This window comes from Rattus norvegicus, chromosome 9 (assembly GCF_021556685.1).
Source record: "Rattus norvegicus strain SHRSP/BbbUtx chromosome 9, alternate assembly SHRSP_T2T, whole genome shotgun sequence".
Classification (NCBI taxonomy): Eukaryota; Metazoa; Chordata; class Mammalia; order Rodentia; family Muridae; genus Rattus; species Rattus norvegicus.
Window position 1 is genome coordinate 107,014,606 of NC_141542.1, and position 24,455 is coordinate 107,039,060.

Here is a 24,455-nt window from a genome sequence, read left to right on the forward strand (position 1 = left end):
CCAGCTCCGAAAAAAGAACCAAAAAAAAAAAAAAAAAAAAAGAATCAGAGATGACTCAGGAGCTAAGAACATGTATTGCTCTTCTGGAAGACCCAAGTTCAGTTCCTGACACTCACATGAAGTGGCTTAAAAGCATCTGTAACTCCAGCTTCAGGGGATGCAAAGCCCTTCTCTGGAGTTCATGGACACACGTACTCATGTACCCATTCCTACGGGCAGATACACATAGTTAAAAAGTGTTCCTAATGTTGGTACTAGCAGACTTAATTCACATATGTGTATCATAATGCCCATAGAAGCCTCTGAAAACTGCTTAAGAAGATTACACTAAAAGACGGCCTGAACAGATGTGGCTACAACTACAGCTGCATGCTGCTGTATCCAGCCAAGGCATTTTTCCAGATTAAACCAATCAGCACCCAAAAGGATGCTCAACAATTTTGGTTGGCAAAGAACTTCTGAGATCATTCGCCAAGAAATTAACTGGCAAAAGAAAAAAAAAAAAAAAAAAGCAAAGACTGTGTCAATCCTGAGGATTCCACAAACCCCAGTGAGAACAGAGGTACAGCATCTCTAACTTAGACAGGCAGTAACCCTACAGCCGTGTTAGGAGTGTGTGGCTTACCTTTACAGCCACCAGAGAGGGCAGAACGTGGAGGGTGCTCTTTGAAGCCTTCCTTCCCAAAGGAATGTGCCATTCCTCAACAAATCCAGTAATTCCCTGGATGAGTCCACATGCAATGCAAGGCTTTTTCTTGATTTGAATCAGTTCAGTAAAGACAGTGATGTTTTTCCCTGTGTTGCAAGAGCACCAAGCAGTCATGTACATGATCAATATGAGTGAAATAATGAAAAATAATTCCACGATAGCAATGTTAAAAGAACAGAATAGTTGATTTGGTAAACACTGGGGCTTCCTTAGTATGTCCGAAGCTCTCGGTTCCATTGTTATTACCACAAACATAATCAAAAGAGTATAAGTTTTATGCCCTGAGGACTAAAAAGCATCACCAAAAGAGACAAGAGATCTAAAGTGTAAAACCTATCCTGTGTCCACGACTCTGAATGGGAGTGGAGAGGTAGCCCCCACTAGCCATCCATACTGCACTCTCTCGTCCTCCTCAGCCTTTGTGGAGTCTCACCCACACTGAAAGGTGCAGGTCCAGTACAAGCCCACCCTGGTGGGCAAGCGCAGCACTAGCCTCCAACCCTATCTGGAGCTAGGCTGCTGCTGTGTCCCCCACTGTCCCACACATCCCAGCACTTTTCTTCCACTAACTTAGCAGCAACAGGTGAAGCCACTGGTTCTCGTGTTGGCTGACAGCCCAGGGGGATGGTGAAGTCCTGGTTGGGCAGAAAGACAAGTATATGGTCACTCTTGGGCCTCAACAACAGCTGGCCAAGTTCAGTGTATGGGACACCAGCATTCGGGAGGAGTTTGGAGCTCGAGGATTGGCTACTACATGCAAGCCACATGATGGAAGCTATGATGTATATAATTATAGTGTCTGATGTAACATCAAGAATGTGTTAAACCGTCACAGGGATCTGGTACAGGTATGTGAAAACATCACTGTTGTGTGACAACCAAGTCAACGTTAAGGACAGAAAGTGAAGGCAAAACCTGCCTAGGATGGTCCAGATTAACTAAGATAAGGACGACAATCTGAGGAAAAGGGAAGCTGGAGCCCGAGTCTAGTTTCATAGAGGACTGCCTGGGATGCAGCCAGCTCAGCACCTCTTAACCGTCCCTCAGCTAAGTAGACAGGTGTTCAGTTCTGCATGCTGGCAAGGATGGGCGGGGGAGGATGGCTGGGATTAAAGGGCCTGTGCTACCACCGCCCTGCTTTGCATCTTTCAATTGTTTAAGATTTTTATGTGTATGACTCTGCATGTATATGTATTTGTCTGCACTTATATACAAGCACCATGTGCATGCCTGGTGACTGTAAAGGCCAAAAGAGGCCATCAGTTCCCCTGGAACTGGAGTTACACTTGTGAGTTGTTGTGTGGGTTCTGGGCCCTCTGCCTTCATTCTTCCACAATTTCAACAGCTCGGCTTAGCTCAGGCCCTCTGATCCTCAAAAGTATCAACTCCCGACTTTCTTTTTTTACTTTAAAATTTTTATTAGATTTTAAATTTACACTTTAAATGTTATCCCCTTTCCAGGTTTTCCATCCAGAAAACTGCTATTCCATCTCCCCACCCACCCCGCTTCTGTGAGTGTGCTCCCTCATCCACCCATCCACTCCCTCCCACCTCCCCGCCCTGGCATTCCCCTACACTGGAGCCTTGACAGGACCAAGGGCCTGTCCTCCCATTGATGCCGGACAAGGCCATCCTCTGCTACATAACGCATGACTTTCTAATTTCACGTAATGAAATCATGCGGGAAGACGGATCTATGGAATCCTATGTCCAGCGGGCCCTTAGGTCTACAAGTACTGGCTGCCAACCTTTCCAGGCGCTCAGTCTTGGCTGCTATGGTGCCTCTCACTGCACCGCGCATCCTAGCGCTTTTTCTTCCACCGACTTTGCGGTGGCAGGTGAAGTCCCTTCTGTCACTGGTGACAGCCCAGGGAGGTGGGCTCCCAGGACACAGTGCCACACAGTGCCAGTAACTGGAGCGCCCAGATCACTCGCCTGGAGCAGCGCGCGCTTTGCGGGAGGCCGGTTAGATTGGACCGGCTGCCGGGTGGCCCTACTAATGTCTTCAGCTCCGCCCCACTGCCACCTGACCCCTCATGACCAATCAACCAGTCAGGGGCGGAGGCAGGGCCCGTGCGGCTCGCAGATTGGCTGAAGCGCGACACGCAGCCAATGCGGATACCCTGGGAGCCGAGCACCCCATCGGAGTCTAAGGGGTGCTCAGTCTTGGGGTTACCGGCCAGCGATCAGGGAGATGGACGTGGCGCGGAATGGCGCGCGGGGCAGTGTGGAGAGCCCGCCCAACAGGTGCGCTCCCTCTGGGGATCCCGCAAGGCCTGAGGACACTTGGGGGACCTCAGTGAGGGTATGGTGAGGCGGGGGAAAGGAGTCCCAGAGACAGACAGAAGCGTCCGGCCACACGACCCGGGAGAGAACAGGCTACCACCAAAGCTAAGGGCACAAGGGGATCCGCGGGTGACAACTGTGCCGTGTGGCCGCATCATCCTCCCGTGTTTCGGGCTCCTTCCCAGGGAATGATGTCTTAGAGGCTGGAGCTGACAGCCAAATCGCAATTATCTGCATTTTACAAGAATCGCTGCTGCTTAGAGACTAAGGCAGCGTGGCTGTGGGACAGGGGAGAACTTTGGGGACGATCTCTAAGGCCCATTTGACCGCCCTGAGGTGAAAAGTGGACTTTGGGGAGGGAGCCTTAGGGTCACCAGGACAGTGGGGGAGACCTACATTCTCTTGCTGTCCACAGGGCTGCGGGACCTCCTCCCCTGGCGCGCAAGGAGCAGGGGTGATGTGTCGGTCCTGGTTCCTCTCTTCAACCTAGGAATGCATCACACCAAAAGCCCCCTCCCCACCCCCATTTCAATTTTTTTCTTTCTCTTTTTTCTTTTTTCCCCCGTCCCTCCTCCACCCCAGCCCCACAAGGCCTTGCTATGTAGTCCAGGCTACTACTGCCTCCTCCCACCTGGGTTACAGGTTTGCCGTCTCATTTTTTTTCTCATCGTCTGTGCTCACGTCTAGGATGTGAAATATCTGTCTCTCTTTAAAAAATTGAGTCTTGCTGGATGTGGTGAGACTTGCCTATAATCCTAACTTGGAGAGTGGAGGATTGTGATTTGGAGGCCAGCCTAGATTACCCAGTGAGAACCTATCTTATAAAGGCCTAGGCCTGGTGGTTTGAGCCTTCACTAGATATCCATTAAGCAGTTTCACTTTCTCTAGGAAGTTGCTAATGACAGAGTCAATCACTGGTAAAATGCAAGCCATAAAACAGTTGAGCCAAGCTACTGATGGGAAAACCACAGTCACTCAGCAGACCTGTGGGTGTGTAGCTCTTTGGAGGACTGACTTGGAGCAGGACAAAGCCTGCAGCAATGTGAATTCCAGCCCCAGGGTGATCAGGCACACCTTCCATGACCCCAAGCTTTGCAAGGTCAGGTGACTCTTTGGGGCTTAAAGCAAAGATAGGAGATCAAAGCTTCACCCTGCCTGTTCTGTGCTCTTGCGGGCCTAGTGGGGCACTATGTTCCGGCTCACCAGAGCATTGGCTTGAACACTGGTTGGACTTAAAACCAAGTGAAATACTGACTGTTTTCAGACCTGATTGCCTACCGTGGAGTTTTCTGAAGGTCTGTGACCCTGGTGAGAACACAAAAAGATAACTCTCTTTAGTGAGGGTCTCTGGGGCTTTGCACTGGGTGTCCTCTGGATGAAGCCCCTGCGGGAAGACAAACCCTGCTTGTTCCTGGAGCTACTCGTCACTTGTTCCCTAGAGAGGGCACTAAGCATGTGACTCTTGGGTCAGAAGATGAAGGGGACCACAGGGGAAGACTGGAATGAGGGGAGGGAAGGAAGGAAGAGGGCCAAGCTGCGGCCTGCAGTTTCAGACAGAACCTTGGAGCCTCACCCAAGCAGATACGCTGAAGCAGGGGGTGGAGCCAGGAAAACTGAAAATTCGAATTGCCCCAGGGAAAGGCCTGTGTGGTGAAAGTTGAGGAGAAATCTACTGCAAAGACACAGGGCAGAGCTCTTAGAGGCAGCTCCTGAAGGACTCGCAGGAGCAGATGGCTCCAAGTTGTTGGGAAATTCCCCAAGGGAATGTGGGGCTCCCCAGCCATGGGAAGTTCTTTCCTCCCTCTTCCTCCCTCCCTTCCTGGAGTTGGGCCTCAGATCTGGCCTCCAGCCTCCAGCTGTCAGTCAACCTTGTGCTAGGGGAGATTATGACCATCTTGTATGGGGCAGCTACTGGCTGATTGGAAACCATGGTGTCTCCCATCTGGAAGGAGAACATGGAGAACTGAAGCCTGTGCTGACCTGTCTGTCCTACCTGGGCCTTCACTCTGGATGCAAAGGACCCGAGCTGTGGACTCCCAAAAGAGTGTTGCTGCCTACACCCTGCCTCCCCTCCCTTTACCGGCTGTTCTCTTTCTTCCAGGAAGGTCTATATGGACTACAATGCCACCACACCTCTAGAGCCCGAAGTCATCCAGGCTGTGACGGAAGCCATGAAAGAAGCCTGGGGAAACCCCAGCAGCTCATATGTAGCAGGTAATCTAGAAGAATCCATGACAGGCAAGGGAACCAGAGGCCTCTTAGAGAAAGTATATCCTAGCCTGGCTTGGTGTTGCCTTTAATCCCAGCACTCAAGTGAGGCCAGCCTGGTCTACAAAGAGTGAGTTCCAGGACAGTGAGAGCTACCAACACTGAGAAGCCCTGTCTAAAGTGTATGCTTACATGAGATAGCTTTGTTTTGGTTTGGAGTGGACTTTCTTTTTTCTTTCAACTTTAAAGTTAGAACAATACCTATATTGCTTAACAGAATTCCCAAGAGTTTTTTTAAAGCACACTTTAAAAAAACAGAAACAAAATAATTACATTTTGATCTTTAAGCATTCTGTCACTAAAGTCTACATAGTATCTTCTATGTAAATTAGCATCATGTTACAATTATGTACCTGACTTGATTCTTGAAGTCTTCTGTCCCTGTATGATATCCTAGCTAGGAACTGCACATCCGACAGATTTTTTTTTTACATACACTCACTGGCATTGCACAGTATACATGTGTGGGTCAGAGGACAGCATGCATGAGTCAGTTCTTTCTTCCCAAGATGAAAAGTATCTTGAGCAGTCATATTTGGAATGTTTTTCTGAAAAGTCCCTGATTGTATCTGGAGCCTTGCTGTCACCCTGATGGCTGTAACTTTTCAACTATAACCTGCCACCCTTCCCCACAAGAAACAGATCTCACTGAGCTCTGTATAAGCCCGCTCCTACTGAACATCTTCTCTACAAGTAGCAGTCTATCTCCATACATTTGGTGATGTGCTTCTCAGCATCGAGTTTACATGTGTGGGCTGGAGAGATGGCTCAGTGGTTAAGAGCACTGACTGTTCTTCCAGAGGTCCTGAGGTAAAGCACTTGATACACAAGTGTGAAGATCTGAGTTCGGATTCACAGAACCTGTGCAAAAGCCACGCAGTCATGGCGGCAGGTCTGTAATCCCAGCGCCCATGAAGCAGAGACAGGGAACCCTCAGGACAATCTGACTGGCTAGGTTACCAAGTCTGCAGGCTTCACACCCTGCCTCAGGTTCTGCAGGAGACCCTGAGTAACACAAAGCACCAAGGGAGATACTCAATTCCTGGTTTCCACATGCATGTGCATGCAAACATGCATGTACAACACAGCACCTATACATGCAAACACACATGCACAACACAGCACATGCTGTGTTACATTTGAAAGAAGGAAAATTAATTTGTGGCTTGGGTTATTTAACATTTCTTCTGTTTTGTTTTGTTTTGTTTTGTTTTGTTTCGTTTTGTTTTGTTGAAACAGTTTCTCTGTATAACCCTGGCCATCCTGGAACTCACCCTGTAGACCAGGCTGGCCTCAGACTCAGTTCCTCCTGCCTCTGCCTCCCCAATGCTGGGATTAAAGGCATGCGCCATCACCACCTGGTTTATAATTATTTCTTTCTAGTTTGCCTTTGTAATGTAGAGTTTTAAATTTGCATTTTTGAATGGTCATTCACTTCAAGTCAGTAGTTAAAAGGCAGCATTCCACACTTTTCTGCAGACTCGGAGGCTAATCATGCTTTGCCTGCCTAGTTAATGTTTATCAGCAGAGTGGCAAGGACCCTGCACCCAGCCCTGCGCCGTGTGATTAGGGTGACTAAGACGAACCACAGTAATGGTGGTTTATTGGGAACTGAGTGCCAGTCAGGGGACTTGAGATGGCGCACGCTAACCCATCTGTCACACGGGTGGTTAGCCCGAGGTCTCTTACTAGTACCTATGTCCCACATACAGGGGTTTGGTGAGTTTCACAGCAGCTGCTCATTGAAAGTTCCTCAGCAATTCAGTGACACAGACTTTCCAAGTCAGAAGCCAGTCCCAGTCACTCATTAACTTGTCTGTTGCCTTACTTCTGGATGTTGCCTTCTGCCTAATGTCCCCTGCAGTCTAGTCAAACTTCTCATAGAAGACCAAGAAGATTAAGGGTAACCTGGGAAGTTGGGCATGCAGTGGGAGACTGTTGCTGGCCTGGGTGACACCCCAGCTGCTCTCTGTCGATATTTGAGAAGAAATGCCAAGAAGGGAAAGAAAAGTGAAAATCATGAATCACAGATTTCTGTCTATCTGTTTTCAAGACAGACAGGGTCTCACTATGTGGCTCTGGCTTCCTAGAACTCACTTTGAAGCCCAAGCCTGCCTCAAATTCACAGAGATCCTCCTGACTCTGCCTCCGGAGTGCTGGGATTAAAGGCATGTACCACCATCCCAGCTCATCACAGATGTTTCAAGTGTTCACAGCATTAGGTTTTAAAGTCTACAGCAACTTGTGCTGAGGTTCTGTGGGAAGAGTTTGAGTTTCCAGATGTGGCCTTGCTCATAACAGACAACAACATCTGGAGTGAGCTGAGGAGGGGAGGGGTTCTGGCCAAATGACTGGGCAGCATGGGGAAGCTGGTCTGGACCCAGCATCAAATGTAAGAACCACTGTGTGTTGACTGAGAGCCCCGTAAAGCCACCTTCCTCTGACACGCTGTGCAACTGGGCAGCAGCTAGGACACCTAATTGAAGGCAGACGCTCTCCATCTTCTTCCTGTGTCTCCCAAGGCTGACCTGCGGTGTGAGAGAAGGCACCGACTGACTGGCTGTATGAAGTCTCACATTCTGTTTTGCTTACTTCTGTTGTTCTGAACCTCCTCTCCTTGTCCTATCTTGAATGGTGTGGGCAGACAGCCATAGCCCCTCCTCTAGCATCCAGTAAAAAAGCAGAGTTGTGCTGGGGGAAACGCCTAGATCCCCCTCGACCCCCCAGGATGTCCCTGGCTCTTGAGTTCCATTGGTTGGCACTTTCTTCTAAGTCTAATGAGGCCCCTTTGCTGACGCCCCTCTGAGTGGTAGGAAACTGTGCTCATCCCGGGTGGATGTGTCTCCTTCTAAAATCACCCTAGTCCCTGGCTTCCCTTGTCTAGTTGCCCTGTTGGATATGAAATTAATGGCTAGTAATGACCATGTTTTTTGTCTTTCAAGGTAGGAAGGCCAAGGACATTATAAACACAGCTCGGGCAAGCCTGGCCAAGATGATAGGGGGAAAGCCCCAGGACATCATCTTCACTTCTGGGGGCACCGAGGTAAAGCGTCCGCCTCTACCTGCTGAGCCGAAAGGCACAGGTGGGGTGGGGGTGGGGTGACGTTGTTTTAGGATCAATCAGACTTTCTCCTTCCTATTGCTCCTGCTGCTCTGGGACTCTCCTGTGATTTCCGACTACGTTGTATGTGTCATTGAGTTTGAGGCTTCATCTGTCCCAATGGAACTCATTTATAAGTTGATAGAATACACTAGAAATAAACTTAGAAGGAAGATACCACGAGGCTCAGGGACTGTGGATCACAGGTTACTTCAGCCGCAGCAGTTTTTAGATTAAAAGCGAATTGTTTTTGTTTTTGTTTTTTTGCTTCTTGTTTTTTTGTTTTGTTTTTTGGCCTGTAATAGACATTTACCAGGACATAAAAATGTCCACTTAGGAAATAGATCCAGTAGAAAAGAACTGGCGAGACCTCCCAGGAGGTTGAGATGTTTCCTGGGGCCTCCTAAGGAGTTCTGGGCGACAGGCCGTGCACAGCACTTGCAGACCGGAGGACTTGGGATCTTTTTAAACCAATCTGCTGACTCAGCGCAGCCTCTGTCAAAATTCTGACAATGAACCCTCACAAATTAACTCAGTGTGGAAGCTAAGAGCCCAGACTTCTGGAAGATTAAGAGCCCAATGAGAGAAGGCTGGACACTACCCAGACCAAGTCTGTAAGAGCTCCCGTACCTAGGCAGACAGCTCTGGCAAAGATAGACACTTGGTCAGAGACAGTGTGTCAGTAATGACGCTTGCCACGTGACTGGTTGGCCACACATCTTGCCTGCTCAGGACAGGTCTGGACAACCATTGCTGGCACAGTAGTGGACCATAAGATTGTCATGTGACTGAGTGGGCCGATCACAGGGAACCCTGCCAGCCTGTGCTGCTGCAGAGTCCAGGAGTCAACTTCTGCTTCTCAGCAGAGATGGAACCAAGAAGTGACATTAGGAAGCTCTTAGCTGCTGTCTCAGCATCTCTGTAGCATCAGACAGTGAAGGGTTCCTCAAAGGAGAGCACGTGATTGGGCAGCTGAGGCAGGAAGACCACAACTTTGAGCCAAAACAAACCAGGAAGACACTGAATTCTGTCACAGTAAAAATAACAGGTAAACTTCGAGTTAACAGAGAACACTTTGCGGAAATTCAAAAAGCACTTGGAAAGAGTGTTTATCTCACAGAGCTGACAGGCACCCAGAACAGCTGGGGGACTCCCACAGAGACTTGAACACAGGTGGGGCGCAAAGGAAACCCCAGGGGCTTTCTGCTCTGGCAGCCCTTCCGGCCTGCCTCGCCTGACTGCTGCGGAAGTGTGAACAGTAGCACTAACTGGGAATAATGTACCCAGAGGCAGAACAGGTGATTTGCAGGCTCAGGTGAGGTAAGAAGCCCCAAGGCAGGCTGAGTGTGCTTTGGGCACTGTGGGTTCCCTGCAGTTCCACAGGAAAGAGAAGACACCTCTTCCTGCTCTGCTGCCCAGCGGGTTCTTCTGGTCGTGGTTTGGACCAAGTACTGTGGAATGACATGCCCTCGGAAGGCGGGGGTGTATTTCAATTTTAATTTGATTTTTACGTTTTTTCTTTCATCTTATTTATATCTGTGCATGTGTGTCCCCCGGTGGAATTCTCCTTCCTGTCAGGTTTATGTAATATGAACGTTCGGGCTTACTAAGAAACAGGTACACTTGAAGTGAACTCTGGAATGTTTAGTGTTCGGAAGCTTTCCGAGGGCGCAGGCCTGTCAGGAGGTTGGTTTTCTCTGGCCCCTTCATTCTGAAGTGTTGGGCAGGAGGGAGAGTAATGGGTGAGAGCTTCCTCTCTGCTGGCAGCTCTGGTGAAGGCTCTCTCTATTGTGTCTCCGCAGTCCAATAATTTAGTAATCCACTCTACGGTGAGATGCTTCCATGAGCAGCAGACCCTGCAGGGGCGCACGGTTGACCAGATCAGCCCTGAGGAGGGGACCAGGCCCCATTTTATCACTTGCACGGTGGAGCATGACTCCATCCGGCTGCCCCTGGAGCACCTGGTGGAAGATCAAGTGGCAGGTTAGTGACCGTGGGGACTGTTCCAGACCTCAGTGAGGGGACAGAGAGGCCACTCAGAGCCCGGCAGACCTGTGTACTGTATTCAGAAGCCGATGGCCGTTCCCACTGCTCTTACTCTCAGCTGTCACGACCAATACTGCATAAGCTGCTTAGAGAGGGTGTTTGTGCTGGCAGTTGCATCAGAATTGCTGAGTCATACAGAAACCAAATTTGAGCCAAGTGGTGGCGGTGCCTGACTTTAACCCCAGCACTCACTCTGGAGGCAGAGTCGAGGCCAGCCTGGTCTACGGAGCTAGTTCAAGGGCAGCCAGGGACACACAGAGAGACCCTGTCTCGAAACCACATTTGACAGATTCTTGGATAGACTTAGTTAACCTTAGCCTTTGCTCTCCAGTCGATGTCACCGTCTGACACAGACAGTGTCCTGTCCCTGCCAGAGCTTCTTGTCTGTCTCTCCTGTTGTAGTCGCCATCACGGGCTGTGCCTCAGTGGTCTTTCGGTGCCTAGTGTCTTCTCACACTATCTTGACTCTTTTGTATACGTCTCCTTTTAGGATTCTGTGCTCCTGGTCTTGCCTCTTCTGGCTTTATTTTTGGCCTTTAGTAGTGGGGATTGATCGCAGGGCCAGTCCTCTGCCACTAACAGGGCCCTCAGCCCCTTGCCCTAATTTTTCCTGGAGTACTTATCTTTTTATTGACTTAAAAGAATTTCACAGATATTTGGCACAAGTCAACAAAGTTTTGATGAAGTCTAATTGCCTTTGGTGTTTGTTTTCATTTTGTTGTTTTGTTTTTGTTTTTTGTCCTGTGTCATATCTGAGAAGCCTTCACCCTAACCCCGGGTCACGAAGATTTCATTGCTGTCTCAGCACCTAGTTTTCAGCTTTGGGTCTCACAGTCAAGTCTGTGGGGCACTGTGAGCTAGGAGTAAGAATCTGTTTCTATGTATGAAATTGACTCTCTGTTTTATGTTTCAAAAACTGTATTTTATGTATGGCACTGCAACTGAGATATTATATAACGCCTTCGTAGAGTGATTTGATATTGTTTTATCTAACCTCTTGCTTCCGATCTTTGTGTCACTGAATTTGAGGTATTACTCAGAGATGGAGGGTGACCCATTGATGACAGCTATAAGGGCCACTCAGACATTCCATGGGACCCATCTGTGTGTCCCTCTAGTGTGGTGGGACCTGGCCCCAGTATTCTCAGCTTTGGTTCACAGAGTTCCAGGGGTGTTTCTCTCCTTAAAGCAAGAGTGCCCTGTTAGAGACCCCGACACCGATCCAGATGGGAATAAAGTGGGCGGCACCTCCTGATTCCCGGAAAGGACTTCAGATGAATTTCTTTTGTCGTGTGTTTTGTCTGATGGCCGACTATGTCAAGCCACGTGCACTGACTGGGCTGTTGTCCATCCATCCTTTGCCACACCTTGCAGGAATTAGTTTTTCTGATGATTATTTTTAAAATAATTTTTCAGAAAGAGAGCGAATGTTCGTATAATTCACATAATACCAGCTGAGGAAATGAATGTGCCATGTGGAGCAGCCCAACATGCTAAAGACTCCCCCACCTGTCTCCCCCTCTCCCTCCTCTTCTTCTCCCTCCTCCCTCTCCCTCTCCCCGTCCTCCCCCCATCTCTCTCTCTCTCTCACTGGAGCATGGTTAATCTCATATCTTGCACACAGCCATGGCCATACACAAATCTATCCCGAGACTCAGAAGCTAGAGAGGGTTTGCACGCACTGGCTGTCTTTGTTCTGATTTCTCTAAGGAGTGTCTGTCTGTGGATGATGGTTCAGCCAGCTCTTAGACTCCGCTGACTGAGCAGAAATCTGCTGGAACCTATCCCAGTTCTCTGTGGACCTTTTTGTCTGGCCCCTAAATCTTCTCTTTGTTATCTCTCTCTGGATGCATTTGCTTATGTGTCACCTAAGGTGCTACCTGTTGCCATAGTGTGTCAAACCTCCTGTAGCTACTCACTACCCAAGACCTGCTGTTGTGAGAGAACAGCCTGAGGCCTGAACTTCTCAGTGGACAGCACCTTAAATTCCTCTTCTAAGGTTTTCTGAACTTGGATGATACATTCCTCTTTTTAAAAACATACATAATTATGGAGTAATTTGCATGGCTAACCTTAGTATATGTGTTTTGTATTACAGAGGTCACTTTTGTCCCAGTGTCGAAGGTAAATGGGCAGGTAGAAGTTGAGGATATCCTGGCCGCTGTCCGTCCCACAACATGCCTTGTGACCATCATGTTGGCCAATAACGAGACTGGTGTCATCATGGTGAGCCAGCCTTTTCCTTTTCAAGGAGGCCCCAGGGAAGAAGGTGCTTGACATGGGTATTACCACCTGTCTGCACTCAGCCTGTCCTTTTTCTGTCCTTGACCCTCCGGCCTAGCTCAGCCCTCGGCAGCTCATGTCATGCTACCTGCATCAAGTCAGAGCCACACACTCATTCTGCTGCGTTCCTTTTCTTGCTTCAGCCCATCTCTGAGATCAGTCGTCGCATTAAAGCCCTGAACCAGATCCGGGCTGCCTCGGGGCTACCCCGAGTCCTGGTGCACACAGACGCTGCTCAGGCACTGGGGAAAAGGCGAGTGGATGTCGAGGACCTGGGCGTGGACTTCCTGACCATCGTGGGGCATAAGGTATGTGTGCACGGGCTGCCTTCCCTCCATATTGAACTAACAGTCACAGCAGAGTGGAGCCCCCAGCACCGCCATCCATGACCAAATATGTCTCTGTCTCCATCCAGTGAGCTCCAGGTACCTGTCTGGGACCAGGTGCTGAGAGGCTGTAACAACAACTCAGGAAGGACTTTGTCCCAGAGAGCTTTCAGTGCATGTGTGTTATGGCACCAATAACAGCGAGGATGACCTCTGACGAGTCGTGACACAGAGAGCAGGGCACCCCCAACCCACACGGAGCCAGGGGAGGACATAACTATGGGCTCTGTGGAAGATGGATGGCCCTGGGTTCAGGACACAGCAAGTGCTGGTTGCTAGGGAAACTTATGCAGAGGCCTCATCTGCTCCCACAGAGAACCTTGCCAGCATAGAAGAGATGGGTCTAGGAAGCTGTTGCTTCCTCTAACTTGATTGAACTATGACCTCTTAGCAAGAAGGTTCGGTCTCAGTGACTCCTCAAAGTGCAGTTCACGAATAAGATCATAGCAAAGACACCCCCCACCCCAGATCTTCCGTTTGGCTTTCTGGCAGCTGACAAGGACCGAGGTGTTCTGTGCTCTGTTTTGCAGCACAGTTCTTAGCTGGTCCCTAAAGGACCACATAAGTTGGCCTGACACTGTGACACTGCACCCTTTGCCTCTTACCCCTGGGAGGTATGGAGTGCAGGAAAAGCCCTCGGCTGCCATTCTGGCCCCTTCCTTCACAACCCTCTTATGTCATGTGCAGGCCTCTCCCAACACAGGACTGGACCAGGAGTCTAACACTGCTGGTCCTCAGGCTGAGCTGGACCCTGGACCCTGGCTCTTGTGACTCTCACACGCCAAAGTAGTAGCAGAAAGACAGCCCAGGCCACAAGGAAACAGCAGGAGCTTCCCCAGAGCTACCCGGAGCACTTTGTGCCTCTCGCACTCAGACACAGCGGAGCAGGTGACCCGGCAGCTCCCAGTGAGTAAACGACTGGTTTTCCCTTCCAGTTCTACGGCCCCAGGATCGGTGCTCTGTATGTGCGAGGGGTCGGTAAACTTACCCCCCTGTACCCCATGCTGTTTGGAGGTGGACAAGAGCGGAATTTCAGGCCAGGGTAAGGTTGAAAGTCCACGAGCTTCTGTCCGGCTGGCCAAATACTCCTGTGGTCGGAGTCAGTGACGTTCTGCCGTTTCTTTCAGAAGTGCAGTCCACATCACCCCAAACCAGAACCGGTCCTACTGATTGGTTTCCACAGTGGGACTCAGATCCGCAGTCTCTTGGGGTGACTCAGAGCATGCAGTAGGAGTCCCCCTTCTCAGAAATGCTCCAGAGCAGTGGGCTCCCTGTGTGATGCAGCGCTGGACTCTTCTCTCAGTGGGGGCTCAGCAGGCGCAGAGGGTGCCCCGTTTTCCTTTGTGAGAGCCCTGGGTCTCCACTACACACGTGGTGTTTTAACCCAAATCAGTGCCCGCACCACTTTCGTTAGGACATCTAAGGAGAGGGAGAGGGTAACAATTCAGAGACAGCGGAGGCTCCTTGGCTCGAATTCCACAGCCAGCTGTTGAGAAACACTGCTAGGGGAAGGCAGGAACTGCCCCCGCTGAAGCCCGCAGGCAGGCAGGCCAGCCAATCAAGGAGAGGAAACACTAGGCAATATCTGCTCTAGTCCATTCTCACAGGGCAGTGTGCCGCCCTCACCAGCCAGCACCACATAGACCCCAGGCTTCCAACCAGTCTGTATGGAGCACTGCAGGCCTCACCATGGCGTCAAAAGAGACCAAGGGGACCCTGGAAGTCTCCACGCATCGATAACAGGACACATACTCTATGGACATCAAGTGAGAGCTGTGGTTTCTGCTTCCCACTGGCAGCATTGGGATACAAGTCCTCTCTGCAGAGCAGAGTCAGGGCAAGTCAGGAAGAGCAGAAAAGTTAGCCAAGAGAAATTCTTCCAGCATGTGAAAATGTCCGGGTATCTCGTCAAGGCCCAGAGAGATCTTAAAGCAAGTGTCACCAAATGGATGCTAACCCCAAGAGAGTGAGATGAGACAGCAGGCTCCATACATGTGCGACAGCAAGGGATCATGGGAGCACTCGAAATGAGTGAGGGCTGGGGAGCACTATAGGAAGATCCAACTGGACATTTCAAATTAAAGTCTACAGTAACTGTGTGGCTGCGTGGATGGACTCACATAATCCTGCAGGATAGCGGGGACAAAGGAAAGGAGAGAGAGAGAGAGAGAGAGAGAGAGAGAGAGAGAGAGAGAGAGAGAGAAACCAGACACCAGGAAATAGAAAACTGGACTGAGCATCGAGGACCTCCAAGGCCATCAAAAGTGGTGTGACTCATGCACCATTGATCCCTTCAAAGGAAAGAAGACAGGACAGGACTAAAAAGGTCACCTGAGGATATAGAGCTGGCCTCAGTGGCACACGCCTTTACTCCCAGCACTCAGGAGGCTGAAGTAGGTGGAACTCTGTGAGTCTGAGGCCAGCTCAGTCTACAGAGAGTTCCGAGATAGCCAGGGCTGCACAGTGAGACCCTCTCTTTAAAAAAAAAAAATCAAGACCAAAATGATGGTGATGATGATGGTGGTGATGATGATGGTGATGACGACGATGATGGTGGTGGTGACGATGAAGAAGAAGATGATGATAGACAGCCAGCCTCCAGCCTCTCAAGTAAGAGACTGAAGCACAGGTACAGAGAGCCTGAGGCACAGAGCAAACAAGCAAAAAGCCAGGATAAAGCCAAGGAAACACCTAGACATTTATGTGTGAAACAGAGGAAGAGAAACTTTGAAAGCAGCCAGAGACAGACAGCATCTGACTGATGAGAGGAAAGTGCTTTGAATGACAGGCTTCACGTGGTTGTGCACCGTCCTGAGGGAGAGCAGTCAAGTTAGAATCTCCACCTGGTGAACAGGTCTTCACATCTGCAGAGGAAATCAAGGTGTGGCCAGATGAAGAGAAACCAAGAAAAGTTGAGGGAAAAAACAAAACAAAACAGTAGGAAGCCCTTCTCGAACTCTTGGCCTTTCCTTGAAGCTTAAAAACAAATAAGATTAGAACAGTGTCTGGTGTGGTTATCAATGTGTATAAAGTGAACATTTAAAATGGATGTACAAAGGAAAAACCATAGAAGGGATATTACTAAATATGTTTGGCATTTGTAGACAGGAGTCATGTAGGTCAAGCTAGCCTTGAACTCTGACCCTCCTGCCCCTACCCCTCAGCACTGGTTACACCTGACTCTATGTCTCTTCTGACTGGTAGAATGATAAAATCAATAGGCTGAAAAGTTTTACCAAAACATAATAATACATTAATACAATGTATATAATTCTGCAACCTGGTTGGGGGGGGACACTTTAAAAAAAGATGAATAGGTATATCCCCAAATTAAAATTTAAAGACCGTACAGTACCCCCACCAAAGCAAACAGGAAGATCTGAAAGTATGGTCAATGGTAGGGATACTGGCTTAGAATACATGAGGCTGTGGTTAGGGCAGGGCCACAAAACACTGGGGGAAAGCAGGTTCAAGCCCAGCTGCCTCAGTTTATTTTCTTGTCACTGTGATAGAACACTTTGGCAAAAGTGGCCAGAGGGAGGGAGGAGGGGTTTCTCCTGGCTCACAGTTCAAGGGTTCATGCAGTCTGTCATGGTGAGAAGTCCAGGAGGCAGGCCTTCCCACCTCAATTAATGTAAAATGATAATCTCTCCAGGCGTGCCCAGAACCCCAACTCATAGGAGATTCTAGACCCTATCAAGGGGACAACTGATACTAACCATCGCGCTGCCATTTCAATAGTGATGTCAAATGTAAATGGTTTAAACACATTGCATAAAAGAATTTTTATGGGCTGGAGAGATCACTTATCTGTGAAAAGCACTTGCTATTCTGTTCCCAGCACCAACAAGCTTGACTGCATCGCAACCATCTGGAACTCCAGCTCCAGGAAATCCAGTGTTCTTTTCTGGGTTCTGAAGCACCTACACTCATGTCCGAGTAACCCGCCACTCCACCCTCAGACACACATCCACACAAAGCTTAAATCTTTTTTAAAAAGACACTTCAAATATATGGAGAGTCTGCCTGAAAGTGAAGAGGAGCAGAGAGGGAAGCAGGCGAGGCTGTCCAATCCTAGCTCTTTCCAGTAGGCTCCAGAGCACAGGCAGAGAAACACAGTGTGCATCTGGCAGAAGCTCAGCTCCCCAGAGCTCACGAACTAGCTGGTCCCGTCAATCAGTGAGCACCGGGTTCAGCGAGACCCTGTCAGGTGGAAGGTGACTGAGGAAGACACCTGGCTCAACCCCTGGTCTCCACGTGAACACACACATGCAGGGCTTTGTGAACAGCTTTACTACAAAAAGACCAGCTGCCTGCTGGGAAAATATGTTCAGTGGCATACTTGACATCTAGAGTTGCCCTTGCTTCATCTCTGCGGTAAAATACCCCTATACATACATATATACACACACTCATACATTCATACATACATACATACATACATACATACATACATACCTCAGGAAAGAAAGGACTTATTTGAACTGACAGGTCCAGGTTATGGCCCACCATAGCAGGGAAATCAAGGCTCCAGGAACTCTAAACAGCTGGCTACATCCCATCCACCATCAGGAGCAGAGAGTAATGAACTCCTGAATGCTCAGGGCTCAGCAAGCTTTCTTACACTGCACCATGCCTTGTCTCCTGCAGGACCGAGAACACGCCCATGATTGCTGGCCTTGGGAAGGTAAGTCTGCTGACCTTGGGCAGCTACCATGACGGCATGTGTGTACTGATGACAGAAAGCCTGGACCGTCCTTGGCGAGGCTGGAGAACTAGAGCCAGGTGTGGTGCACTCACGTAGTCTCAGTGTGTGGGAGGTAGAGGCAGGAGGATGAGGAGTTGAACAGACGTTTGCTCTTTGTGGTAGGGCGAGTTACTCCTGCTTAGCAGTTGAAAGGAAAAAACCTAGGCCAGTGAGAGGGCTCTGTGGTAAAGGTGTCTAGCCTGATGACCTAAGTTTGACCCCTGAAGCCCACGTGGTGAGAAGATGGAACTGACTCCAGATATTTGTCCTCTGACCTCGGCACGCACCGTGCTGCATGCGTTTGCAAATGTGCGCCGATAATAGAGTCATTTTAAAGGAGAAACTCTTTGAGTCTCTTCCCGAATGAGAGATGGCAATGCTGGCCTCACTGCAGGTCGTCAGGCCTGCTGGTCCCTGTCAGGCCATAGGGTGTGAGGTACCCAGGTCAGGTGTGGCACTCAGCCTGTCTGCTCTGGAGCCTGCGCTCTGCTAACTCTTCAGGAACTTGGCTGTGCAGGCATAGTCCATTGCATCCACAGGAGGGAAGCGGAGAGAGGTGGACATGCTCAGCTTACTCTCCTTTCATTCAGCCCAGGACCCCGGCCCATGAGAAGAGCTGCCCACATTCTGGAAGGGTCTTCCCTCTAAACTTAAGCCTTTCTGGAAATACCCTCCCAGACAACATACCCACAGTGTGTTGCCATAGCAACTCTAATGCCAGTCTAGTTGATGTCGGAAAATAACTATCAGACTCGGGATCCCAAACCACACAGGTTCCTCCACATTCTCTGTTGCCCTGAGGTGGCTCCCACTTTCCAGGCCCTCGCTCACAAAGCTGGGAGACCCCTTAGGGCTCCTGGTCCTCTTCCATGGGTCTGAGGTGGCAGCTGTGGCTGTCTCTTCTTCCTGGGGGTGAGGGGGGGGTGCCAATGTGTCTCTGTCCTTCTCATGGCCCACAGCACTGGACAAAGTAGCTTGCCCTTAGTTGGTTTCCGTGGGCCTCTTGTACAGCAGTTCGCGTGACCCTTGCATATCACAACAGGTCATCTCTGCCCTTACTAGAGCTAATTACACATCCGCCAGGCACTTACATTCCTATTCTGCCTCCTGGATCTGCTGTGAGTGATCTCCTCCAAGGCTGGCAGTTGCCAGGGAGATGTGCTGACCTCTGACTGCCATGGAAACACCTATTCCCCCATGACTATCTCCTTGGACCCTCAGGGACCTGAGGACCTGTGCACTCCCTTCTTAGGAGTAAGCCTGCTGACCTAGTTCTGTCCCTCAGTGGAATGACACTCCATAGGGGCTGAGATTCCTTTCAAGGTGTGTTTATTCTGCCTGTGGCACCTTTGGGGAGCTTGTGGGGGAGCACCTGGTGACCCTGCTGAGCACATGGGACAGCCTGGCACAGCTTACAACACACTTTGCAGAGGCACAGCAGAGGCTAGGAAGACTGTGCACAACTTTCAGATTCCAGGAGACCCACACTGTCCCATATCTGTTACCCCAGGCTGCGGATCTGGTGAGTGAGAACTGCGAGACTTATGAGGCCCACATGAGAGACATCCGGGATTACCTGGAGGAGAGGCTGGAGGTGAGAGGATGAAAGGCCAGCCCTGCAGCCTTGTCTGTGCACCTGGGAGGCGCCCCAGGGTGGGACAGTGCAGGCAGCAGGGTGGCACCAGATACTAGCTCCCTATGGATGAAACTCAGTCTGGGGACCTGCGGAAAGAGGGGGCAGAACTGAGCTGGAAGTTAGCTGGCATCAGAAAGCCCAAAAGGGGACCCTGTATCGTTCTCTCTCGCAGACATGTGGTCGTGTGTGAGGGTGAACACATCAGTATATTCACTCGTGCTAGTTTAGGGTCCACAGTTTACCACATAGCTGTTATAAGATAAACACACGCCAGGGCTGTTTCCAAAAAAGTCTGGATAGCAAACAGTTGGTGGGAGAGGGTGACTTTGAAGTGATCACTGACTAACTCATGGTGTGTGTGCATGCCTGTGTGTGTGTGCCTGTGCGTGTGTGTTTTTGTCTTTAGGCTGAATTTGGTAAGAGAATCCATTTGAACAGCCGCTTTCCAGGAGTGGAGAGGCTTCCGAACACCTGCAACTTTTCCATCCAGGGGTCCCAGCTTCGAGGTGACTACTGGTCTCACCCTCATCTCTGTATGTTGGGGAGGCATGGGTTTGGGTCTGGGCCAGGGCCTGTCCCTGCCCTTGAGTGCTCTCAGCACAGTGCAGTTAACATTAGCAGGTGTAGGACATTTGCCAGGGAACTGCTTACTGCAGCCAGTGGGCAGAGAGCAGACTGCCCAGGCCAAGCCAAAGAAAGTCAGTGCAGGCTAGACCAGCTTCCCTGCTTCCGCTCAGTCAGAAAATGCAGAGGCCACGTGACAGCTGGCTGAGGTCAAAGAGCAGGATTCCGAGTTCGGGTGGCATCTTCCTGGGATCTCATGAGCTCTCCTCTCCCAGTTCCCAGACCTAGTGGCCCAGAGGACACATGAGCCACACCTGCAGCTGGCGTTTGACTTTTCCTCCTCCTCCTCCTCCCCTTCCTCCCCCTCCTCTCCCTTCTTCTTCCACCTCCTTCTTCTCTTCCTGTTTTCCCTCTTTCTCTTTTCTCTTCTCCCTCCCCCCAACCCCTCCCTGCGGTCTTCCTCTAACTTCTTTCGAGACAAGGTTTCACTGTGTAACCTTGGCTGTCCTGGAACTCACTCTGTAGACCAGGCTAGCCTCAAACTCACAAATACACCTGCCTCTGCTTCCTGAATGCTGGGATTAAAGGGGTGCATAGATAGATAGATAGATAGATAGATAGATAGATAGATAGATAGATTTATGTATTTATTTATCTATTTTAATGTGTGTGAGAGCTGTCTTCATAAATGCCTGCAGGCCATAAGATTCCGTTATACATGGTTTTGAGAGATCATAGAGCTGCTAGGAACTGAGCTCAGGACCTCTGGAAGAGCAGCCAGTGCTCTTAACCACCAAGCATCTCTCCAGCCCTTGGCTTTTGGCTTCCCGGAAGAGGTCGTCACCCTTATCACCCTGGATCACAGAGGAGCCTGCTGTCCTGATGGGACAGGATGGACCCTAAAGCCCATGCTTGATGAGTGGAAGCAGTATCTCTCTCTCTCTCTCTCTCTCTCTCTCTCTCTCTCTCTCTCTCTCTCTCTCTCTCTCCTAAAGCCCATGCTTGATGAGTGGAAGCAGTATCTCTCTCTCTCTCTCTCTCTCTCTCTCTCTCTCTCTCTCTCTCTCTCTCTCTCCCCACACACACACACACACACACACACACACACCATACCCCCTGCATACCCCCTGTGGAGGAAGCTATTCTCCTGCTCCCCACCCCCCACTTCCAGCAGCAGCTGTGCCCAGGGATGACCTGTGTTGATTTAAGTGTAACGGATTTTTTAGTTTAACTACACCAGCATCTCTGCAGTTATCGTGTTTATCCCGGGCTTGTGAGAAGAGCACAGTGTTCCCTGGGTGAGCAGTAGGTAGCCACCCTCAGCACTGCCTAGCACCAAACTTGTAAGTAAGGCAGCCTGTAGGCATCCCAGCACCCTTGAGGTGGCTGGCTAGAATGCCAGTTCAAGCCAGTCTTAGGAGGCAAAAGAAGGCTGGCCTTTCTGTAGTTGAAGGAAGTAGGTTTCCAGTTCTGCCTGCACTGGGATTCAGCGGGCGGTGGCAGGAAGCAGGGCCAGAAGGCTGGGAGAGCTGGGAGATGGCTCAAGTCCTGCATCTGGGGACACATGCTGTCTTCACAGGGTACATGGTCCTTGCACAGTGCCAGACACTGCTGGCCAGCGTGGGAGCTTCATGCCACTCGGATCATGAGGACCGGTAGGTATTCTTAGCTACACTGACTCAGGTTAATGGAGACTCGAGGGCGTAGCCCCGGAACTGCAGACTCCAGCATGGGAGAGGGGTTCTGTTTCTGGCTGGGAGCAGGTATGGGTCCCTGTGGCTCGGAGTGAATAGATGACTCTGGGACAGCAGTCAGCAATCGGTACCGGGTCCGGAGCCAGTGGGACCGTTCAGTGGGCATGTGAGTAGAGCAGGGGACCGTTCAGTGGTCAGGAGAGGGGGATAAGGACCAGGCTCTTGGGGATCAGTGGTTCACAGAAGAGAGAAAAGACCTAAGAGGTCACACAATGCCCAGAGTCCAGCACCTGATGACCGAGGCTTCCTTAGGAGCAGGGAGACTGAGGGCAGCTGGGGAGCAGGGGCGAGTGGGAGGTACAGATGGGGGACACATAGGGTCCCCCAATTAAGCACAAGATGGCACTGCTCAAAGAATGTTTACCATGACCCCAGTACAGGCGAGGCCCGGAAGCTGGGCCCAGTGCAGAGCTCAGCTTAGCTGGTAGATGGTGCATGGAAGGAAGGTGCTAGGACTAGAAAGCAGTGTGGTTCACAAATTGGTACCAGAGAGGAACGGAGAGTGTTAGGGGACCTTACCTATGAGTGGGCTTAGAGGAATGTTTGGGCCAGGGAGTTTGGGGACAGGAGGGCCCCAAATGGTGTCAGTAGGCCAGATAGGCACTGAGTAGACGCAGCACATCCTCAGTTTGGGGGTCTGGCTGAGAGGTAGGAGCACAAAGGAAAACATGTCCCCCACAGCAGCTGATGCTGTCCCTCCCCTGCAGGCCATCCCCAGTGCTGCTGAGCTGTGGTATTCCTGTGGATGTGGCCCGGAACGCAGTCCGGCTCAGTGTGGGCCGCAGTACCACTAGGGCTGAAGTGGACCTCATCGTGCAGGACCTGAAGCAGGCCGTGAACCAGCTGGAAGGCCCGGTCTAGAGCTAGCAGCCACTCTCTCCCTCAGCGGCCAGCTGGACTTTGGCCACTCAATCCATAGGAAACCGCTTGTGAAAGTTCCTGGCCCCTAAGCTGTCCCTTCTCAAGAGCTGCACTGAGATGACTGTCCTACTATGGGGTGCAAAGTGACAGGGGGCTGCCCACTGCACAGTATCCCACTCTAGTGCCCATGCTTATAAGCTCAGGACAGCCGTGTCACATAGGACGTCCCCTGTCACCTCCGACAAGCCACAGGGGAATAGGAATATCCCAGTTATCAGGCAGCCTGACAGGACCACCCGACCCCAGAAGACACTTTGATCAGAAGACAAAACCTACGTCTTGGTCTACTGTCACTTAGCTGCTCATGTGAGAATAGGAAGTTGATTTCGTCTCCACCCATGGCCTCCCGTGTGCACCTACAGACAACACCCCTCCCCCATGCTGCCCTGCCCTTCTCCTCTGCCCTCAGCCTGCCACTGCCCACCTGCCTCCCTGGCCTGATGGTCCCCAGACGAGGTCTCATGCCTTGTTCCCAGAGGTCACAGCTCACCCTGTCTTCTACACAGGGATGGCTGCCGGGAGGCTGCTGCCTGATCTTTGCCAAAGTGGGAAATCCGGTCATTTCTCACTCAGATTCAATTTTAATTTTATCTGCAAAGGGTTCTGTCATCTTGAGGATGTGTGGCACACATCACACCCATGTTTATATAGGAAATGTCTTCTTGGAGGACACTTTTAGCACGTGGGTCTGTGGGCCAAAGGATGACGCAGCATGTGGAAACAGTTGTCAGAAGTTAAATGAACTAATGAAAGATGCCTGCACTTGCTGAGGTGGCCTGGGCTTTCTCTGGTGGTGGTGGGAGACGCTTGCTGCTCACAAGACTGATGGATGCTTGTCTGTCTGAGCTGAAGAGGAGGTTTCTGATGTACCGCTGTAGGAAGACACTGCAGCCCAGGGGCTTGAAAGGGACTTCTGGAAGCCTGAGGTTGGTCCCCGATCAGCACCTTCCTGTGGCACCAGAGTGAACCCACATTAGTCCTGACTTCCCCAGCCAAGGACCATGGATGGTCCAGACTCCCAAGAGTGCCGTAGCCGGAGGGGACAATGTGGGGCTGGGAGGCCATCCTCTCACCTTAGAGGCCTCACCGTCCAGCAGCCCCTGGAAGCTCATCAGTGTCAGTGCTGAGAACAGCCAAGGCCTGGGGTTCAGTTACAAACCAGCCAGGCACAGTTGCACACACCTTTAATCCCAGCAATGGAGAGGTGGATCTCTGTGAGTTCCAGACCACTACTTAGTGAGACGAGGTCTCAGGTAAACACAGAGAAAGAGCGCACACGTGTGTGTGTGTGTGTGTGTGTGTATGTGTGTGTGTGTGTGTGTGTGTGTGTGTGTGTGTGTGTGTGTGTGTGTCCTGGGTGCCTCAGGTGATAGTATTTAGACCCTAAGGGTATCACAGTGAGTCTACTCTTCAGGGAGAATTGAAGCATCTCCTGGGTGGTCTGCTAGTCTATCACAAGTATTTCCTGGGGCAGGTTTCTGAGGCTGAGCTGACTGTAGCTTGTGAGCACGGCTAGCTGACTGGCTGGCTGGCTGGAGACCCATCCTAGGCCAGGAGCCTTGCTGAGGGATGCTCTCACTTCACTCTGTAGGTGATAGGGTTCCAGCTACCCCGAGTGGCATCTGCAGGCCTGACTTGCCTGCCCCTTCCTCTGGGCCTGCACTCTCCATGCTTGGAAGCTCCAGGCACGAAGCCTGGGCCAGACTTTGAGGGTCAGTCCCCAGAGCCTCCCCCTCCCCCGCCCCTTGCTGCCTC

General features: G+C 50.7%; 1 protein-coding gene across 8 annotated transcripts; it reads left to right on the forward strand.

Annotated features, from left to right (window-relative positions):
- Positions 1-2,802: 2,802 nt before the first annotated feature.
- Scly (selenocysteine lyase) lies at positions 2,803-23,467 on the forward strand. Of its 8 annotated transcripts, none has more exons than XM_087566889.1 (12): positions 2,803-2,956; positions 5,101-5,209; positions 8,206-8,306; positions 10,166-10,346; positions 12,508-12,635; positions 12,836-13,000; positions 14,014-14,120; positions 17,729-17,765; positions 19,336-19,419; positions 19,868-19,967; positions 21,605-21,680; positions 22,487-23,467. In XM_087566889.1, the coding sequence occupies exons 1-12, from the start codon at positions 2,822-2,824 to the stop codon at positions 22,638-22,640; spliced, it is 1,377 nt and encodes a 458-aa protein (XP_087423015.1). In that variant the 5' UTR covers positions 2,803-2,821; the 3' UTR covers positions 22,641-23,467. The 8 variants fall into 8 exon arrangements, 3 of the variants coding, with proteins under 3 accessions (XP_087423015.1, XP_087423016.1, NP_001007756.1); XR_015628761.1 differs by having other exon boundaries at positions 2,821-2,956; positions 5,097-5,209; positions 13,766-14,120; XR_015628762.1 differs by lacking the exon at positions 14,014-14,120 and adding an exon at positions 13,766-13,984 and having other exon boundaries at positions 2,821-2,956; positions 5,097-5,209.
- The last annotated feature ends 988 nt before the right edge of the window (positions 23,468-24,455 follow it).

Excerpts from the sequence above, each read along its gene's own strand:
- Scly (XM_087566889.1), top strand. The coding sequence starts at position 2,822 with ATGCGGATACCCTGGGAGCCGAGCACCCCATCGGAGTCTAAGGGGTGC. Across the intron at positions 5,210-8,205 it reads CAGCAGCTCATATGTAGCAG|GTAGGAAGGCCAAGGACATT; the intron begins GTAATCTAGAAG and ends TTGTCTTTCAAG. Across the intron at positions 21,681-22,486 it reads CACTCGGATCATGAGGACCG|GCCATCCCCAGTGCTGCTGA; the intron begins GTAGGTATTCTT and ends CCTCCCCTGCAG.